This window comes from Acartia tonsa, chromosome 12 (genome assembly GCF_053477335.1).
Source record: "Acartia tonsa isolate MP-2025a chromosome 12, ASM5347733v1, whole genome shotgun sequence".
NCBI lineage: Eukaryota > Metazoa > Arthropoda > Copepoda > Calanoida > Acartiidae > Acartia > Acartia tonsa.
Window position 1 is genome coordinate 37,412,647 of NC_137271.1, and position 6,610 is coordinate 37,419,256.

Genomic DNA, 6,610 nt, shown 5'->3' on the forward strand with positions numbered 1-6,610 from the left:
TAAAAGATTAACCTCCCCTTTTTTCGGCCGTAATCAAAAATTTCCCCTTTAATATCCCAGACACGACGGAACTTCCTTCTCTTTTTGGATTTATCAATCCCCCCCCAAACTTTTTTTTGGTTATGAGTTATATTTCTATTTCTCCCCTTTCCCTTTGTTGAGAAAGATCGCCTTTGCAAAGTTTGACCCTTTTCTCAGGCCAATATTTTCCCCCTTTCTTCTTCCGTATGTGAATGTGCGTGTGTGTCCGTATGGATTAAATCTGTATCGTACCGTGGCCGGGGAGAGAACGACGGACAATTGACCATCGTAGCGCGGGTCAAGAGAAGTGGATATGGTTGACCCTGTCCGACTACACACGTCCTTGCATGAGAGTGTGACACACACAAGCTGATTAGCTTGCGTTGGTGTGTGCTACGCACCAGCTACTGCACGTGCGTGGGTGTGTGTGTTAGATAAGCAAGGTGTGTGCTTGGACGTTAGCGGCAAATCAGTAATTCCCTCACATCTAATATGTTTTAGAGACTAGTTTAGTCTACTAAAGATTGCGGGCATATGAGCACGTCAATTTTTTGCCTAATTTTGTGTAAAAACTTACACAAAGAAATTATGACAATTTTTGCCATGAACTTCTAAAAGTGATTTTTTTACTAGTTTTATCCAACAAAGAAGGATAAAAAAGTGTATTTTTCATTAAAATAAACATTATTAAAAAGTTACCAAAATGATAGAATCTCAAACTCAGTTAAATTTGTTGTTACTCCACAGACTTTGCTCACCACAAGTTGAAGGTAAAAATTACAATTTTTTTTATAAAATTATTAAGTTTTATAGATCTTTTTAATATCTTCATCCATTTGTAACATTATTAGTTTATCTAAAATTATAGAGACAAAAAAATTGCTTGAATTATAAAAGGTGTATTTAATAATTAATACATTTAAATTTGAAAGTAACTTCTTAATGTTAAAATGTAATCAAAACCTAGATAAATATTTATATAACATAATCTATAAAAATTAATCTTGATATATAATATCTTTAAGAATTAATTTACTTTGAATTTTTTTTATGGCTAAATTTATTTTAGATTATAGAAAGTTTAACAATTAAAATAATCAAATTTAAACCTTAGGTCAATTCATATGAAAAGAACATATTTTATTTTATTTTAAATTTAAATTTGAAGAAGGATGTTGAGGGTGGGCGTAAATGAGTGTTTACCTCCCTCAAACTTTGAAACCCCAAATTTTACCCCCTCAAATTTTCCAACAAAAAACATAATAATAACCCCCTCAATCAAACCTTTGAAACCCCTCATTTTACACCCCTCAAAATAAAAAGCTTGGACTTCCCCTAATATGGAGAAAAAAATATATATTTTCTTGGGACATAAGATTTGGTCAAACTTAAGAGGTTTAGTGATTTTTTGTTGACCAATTTTTTCATAAAATTTTCTCATTAAAACCACCTTAAAAAAAATTACATTACATGTAAAAAAAATTGTAATTTGCATCTAGCTTTTCTGCCAATCAAAAGTCCTTTGTATTTACAACATAAGACAAAAAAAAACAAGTACATCTTGCATGAATTACATTAAATGGAAAATAGATGAAAAAGTTTTAAAATCTTTTTTTTTTAGACCCAGTGAAATGTCCCGAAGACGATGATAGCGTGAGCTGTGGTATGTGTGGAGCCCGCTACCCTCTGGCCCAGCTATCAGCCTTTATCCAACACAAGTCCCAGGGCTGCAGCGGCCAGCCGTTATCACCACCGCCACAGCCAACCGTCAGATTGTCCGGTGGTTCCGCCGATAATAATAACGGCAGGGTTATTAGTCCGGATAGCTTCACTGAAAGACAAGCGGCTGAAGATTTAAGAAAAAAATCAGGTAAATTTAAAATAAATTAAGGGAGGGAGGGACATTGGAATGAAAATTATACCTGTACCCAAGGTTTAAAATCATGTCCTACATAATCTTATTAGCTTTAAAAGGGAATATAAACTTGGTAACTTTTAGTAAAACTTGATTGGATATAAAAACTAAAAATGTTCAAAAATTCAAACAAAATTTTAGTCTACAGACGGGTTAATTTTGTTTGTCCTATTTGGGAGTGCTGTACATTGATTTCAATAATTATCATTTAAAATAAAACCTACTGTATAATAGCAAATTATGAAACATTCTTTGAAAATGCTGTCAAATTGTATAAGCATAAAAATTAACAAAAAAAATATTGCATAAGATATGTCCTAGATAAATTGACAAAAATTTAGTTGAAAACATTTTCCTTATGTAAAAGAAACAAAAAGTAAAAAATTTAGGACACAGTAGTACATCATGCTTTTTTAGTATTTAGGGTCAATGCTTTTTGGATATTTTAGCTTTTTTTTACAAAAAGACTCTAAAGTTTAGAATGTTAGAGATATGCACAAAAAAAATTCATCAGATTATCCCCCATAAATCTATGAAAAGCTTGGACGTCCCTAATGGCAGAGTTGTTTTTTAGTCCAGAAAAGTCCATTGTGAATCTATAGGTGCATTTAGTTTGTAATTACCCTTGAATTTTACTTTTAACTTTTAGATAAACAAAATAGCAGACATTTAATTTGTTTACAGGGATAATAAGGCTCAGAAAGAAAAACTATTTTAAAGTAGAAAATAACTTTATGTGTCTAAATATTGATTGTTTTTTCAGAACCTGAAACCTTCCCATGCGTGCACTGTCGCAAGATCCTTCCAAGCGCGCTGCACCTGCTTGACCATTTCCGCGAGGTACACCAGGTCAACCTGTACCTCCCACCCACACCCTCACCCCCCATCACATCCATCCCCGCATCATCCTCCCCCTTCCCGCCTCACTCCATATTTTCTCGTGATAGCCTACCGCACCACCTAAAATCGCCGATTTCACCGCCTCACCAATCGCCGTTTGATCCTTTTCTTTTCACCGCCGAAACTTTGGGCCTTTTTGCCTCTACCCGGCCTGATCTGGCCGCACTTTTGGGCCAAACTCATCCTTTAATGGCGGCCGCCCACCATCCCCAGGCGACAAGACTGATTCTCCCGCCGACAACGTCGCCACAGCCGCCAACAAGCCATCCCGGCCTCATTCTGCGCTCACCCTCCAGCCTCAAATCATCGTCAACCACTCACCATTCATACCTGACCACCAGCCCTGGCAGTCGCCTTAGCCCGCCCATGTCCTTCCGCCCAGATTCGTCATCCGGCAACAGCCTTATCATGGCGACGTCAACCGCCTCCTGCAGTCCGCCTCTCTTCCGGCCTGATTCTACCGGACTGGCATCCTGCAACGATGGGTCCGACATTGCAGAGGACGATTCCATGGAGGTGGAGGACCAAGCCCCGCAGGATTTGTCCATGAAACGGTGGAAGGAGGATATGAGTCAAAAATTGGAGTCCTATCCCTCCTCCCTGTCTTTAAACACCTCAATAGCCCCCTCTACACCCTCCCCTGCGCCCGAGGTCAAGGTGGAAAACAAAGAAAATGCTGGTAACCAAAACAAGAACCCCGCCAACCCTAAAAGCGCAGCTGCCAACGGCAAACGCAACTCGTTAACCTCTCTAAATTTACCCCCCGGCATTCAACTGCCCCCAATGGAGCCTAGTGCCATCAAATCATTGGTGGAAAAGGGTCGTATCGACGCCCTTTTTGACCCGGTAGCCCGCAAGGATCTAATGTCCCGCAATGGCCGCAATGACACCTGCGAATATTGCGGCAAAGTGTTTAAGAACTGCTCTAACCTAACCGTCCACCGGCGGTCGCACACCGGCGAGAAGCCGTACAAGTGCGAGCTGTGTCCGTACAGCTGCGCGCAGTCCAGCAAGCTGACCCGCCATATGAAGACGCACGGCCGGACGGGCAAGGATAGTCTGAAATGTACCTACTGCGAAATGCCCTTCAGTGTGGCCAGCACTCTGGAAAAGCATCTTAGAAAATGTGTTGTCAGAAATGGTATCAAGACAGAAAGTTAGCTAGGACAATCCTTAAGATAGATAATTAGATATCCAGTCTTTCTATATATTTACAAACTTATACTGTGACCTAAAAACTATTTTTGCAGTGAAATAATGTGATATTTTTCACAAAAAAAAAACATTACACACATATAAAAAGCTTTAATTTTAATTGCCTTTGTCTTTTCACAATTTGAGTACAAGTTTCATCTGAAACAAAGACATTTATTTTCTGATTAAAAAAGTGCCTAAAGAAATATGGGTCAGGCATTTCAAAGCAAAAAGTTAAAAATCAGATTTAACATACTTTAACAAGTTAAATGAACCCTAACTTCCTTATATTTTTTTCTTATTTCACTTTTTTATAAAAGTGTTAAAAAGCAGTTACTCTTGTCATTTTAGTTATTTAATTTTTTTTTTTTGTAATATTATGTATTTATATTTATCCCCTATATAGGATGTTTTAATATGCCCTTACCAGTGATGAATATGGGTGGATTTTAGTGTTCTAGAGTGGCTAAAATATTTATAAAAAAACAAAGTCTTTAAAGGGTCAATAGATTACCCCTTCTAGTTTAATGTTATTTATACGTTCTCTTAGTGTACTAGAGACATAGAGATTAAAACAAGGCCCTTTAAGCATGAATATATTAGCCCTTCTAGTTCACTGTAATTCACACATTTACCTCACTGCTTGCTGTGATCCAGAAGAGATAATATTAAGTTCCAGTGAACATTTAAAAGTCAGGCCATACAAATTACTGAAAAGTGTTTCCATAGTGTAGCCAGTAGTACAGATAAATTCACTGGATGGAAAGAAGTATTTACTTTAAAATAATCTTATTTAGAAAGACATTTTGGTGTATCTGACTGGTAGAAATATTTTAGATTTAATTTAACTTATGCTACATTACAGGAGCACTTTAAGTAAAGATTTCTGCTATCTACCCCCCCCCCCCCCACCCCACAAAAAATTCTTTGTCTTTTAAAATTTAAGATAGTTCTTTGGAAGAACGTATTACTCAATTTTTTTCTCATTTCCTAGATTTTCCAAGTATACTGAAAAATTTAAAATTGCATTTAGACTCAAAGTTCTGTATTTAGGTGGAAAAAATGCAGGTTTTTAATTTTTAACCAAAACATAAAAAAAAACTACAGTCTATTCATTATAAATCGGATGGTGATATGGCCTTTGAAGAAAAACTAAAATAGGTATTCTTTATGTGCTATTTCTGTATCCCACATTTATACAATTCATTGTTATTATTATTATTTATATATTTCTTATATTATGATTATTACATTATGTAAAAAGAAATTTACATTATTAACTTATATACAAAATCTCATTTTTCATTGATTTTAATAAATATCAACATATCATTAAATTGTGTTTTTTTCCTATTTACTCAATTACTAAATTTATGACGGCAACGCCCCTAGAGGCCTCTCGGAGGGATAGGGGGAGGGATAGAGTCAAAACAATGTTAACAAACATCCATAAAAGCAAAGCAAATCATTTTGTATTTTGGTTTTAAAAAGATTTTTTTTAATTGGGAGGGGGTAGGGGCAAATTTCTTTCTATGGGCGAAATCTCTTGTTATTTTTACATTAAGGATAGATTCTTACCGTACTTAAAGGGTTAAAACTTCAGGAAACTAAAAAGTAGTCAAAAATAAATCCAAAAGGGATCTCTTTTTTTTACAAATTTAGGTAGTTTGTTACTTAAAATTATAAATCAAATAAATTCACGTATAAACAATAAAACTATATTGTTTATATGTTGCTAAAATTTTCTCTTTATAGTTTTGTTGATTTTTATTTTATAAAACTTTTTATTTTGTCGTAAAATCATGTCAAAAAATCTTTTGTGAAAGTATAACAATTGCAATCGTATATGTATACTCCGTCTCCAACTTAACTCCAAATTTTGAGCTTGGCAATCAAGTTATAGAGATATTCCTGCAGTAAAAGAAAATGTCGAAGTTTTATGTGTATTTTAATAATTTGATAACATATATAGTTTTCCGTAGCAGTGGAGCTTTTTATAGGTTCAACCAAATAAGTTTTATAACTATTTTGCAGGAGGGTACCGCCACCCTCCCGAAAGAAATCACCCTTTGAGAGTATTTATTTAAAATTGATTAGTATAGCCGCCAGTAATTAAATTTATGATTAAAACCATGAGAATTTAAATATGAAATAACTAATGTTTAAGTCAACGAATGACAGAACGTGTTTATAAACTTTGGACACCATTAAAATTTACAGTCCAGTGTCCCCTCCCTTCGTGATTAAAGCAACAGGATGTCTCAATGTCTTTAAGTATGTCTACTGAGATCTCGCAACTGGTTGGAACGGAGGTTTTTAAAAATATCTTGGAAGTATTCTTTTATTTCCGAGACGGTTTTAGGCTATTTGGAAGGTGGGTGCGACATCCCACCTAGGAGATATGACCCTATGAGAGAAAAAAACTGCTTCTCATCCCACATATAAAAAAATTCACCTTCCAAGTTTTTTTTCTTCCTATAAATGGTGCGAGTGAGGGGGAGGGGTTATAACTACTTCCTTTAGCTACTAGAGGCTCTAGACATAGCCAATTAGTCAATAAGAAAGAGTTATTAGATTAAC

General features: G+C 35.4%; 1 protein-coding gene across 1 annotated transcript; it reads left to right on the forward strand.

Moving 5' to 3' along the window:
- Positions 1–495: 495 nt before the first annotated feature.
- LOC145333811 (uncharacterized) lies at positions 496–5,367 on the forward strand. The gene is made up of 3 exons (XM_080179051.1): positions 496–791; positions 1,643–1,891; positions 2,700–5,367. The coding sequence occupies exons 1-3, from the start codon at positions 725–727 to the stop codon at positions 3,995–3,997; spliced, it is 1,614 nt and encodes a 537-aa protein (XP_080035177.1). The 5' UTR covers positions 496–724; the 3' UTR covers positions 3,998–5,367.
- Positions 5,368–6,610: the final 1,243 nt, after the last annotated feature.

What these genes read in the sequence shown, in the direction of transcription:
- LOC145333811 (XM_080179051.1), top strand. Translation starts at nt 725, where the DNA reads ATGATAGAATCTCAAACTCAGTTAAATTTGTTGTTACTCCACAGACTT. An exon ending in TTGCTCACCACAAGTTGAAG is followed by an intron (nt 792 to 1,642) that starts GTAAAAATTACA and finishes TTTTTTTTTTAG; the next exon opens with ACCCAGTGAAATGTCCCGAA. An exon ending in AGATTTAAGAAAAAAATCAG is followed by an intron (nt 1,892 to 2,699) that starts GTAAATTTAAAA and finishes TTGTTTTTTCAG; the next exon opens with AACCTGAAACCTTCCCATGC.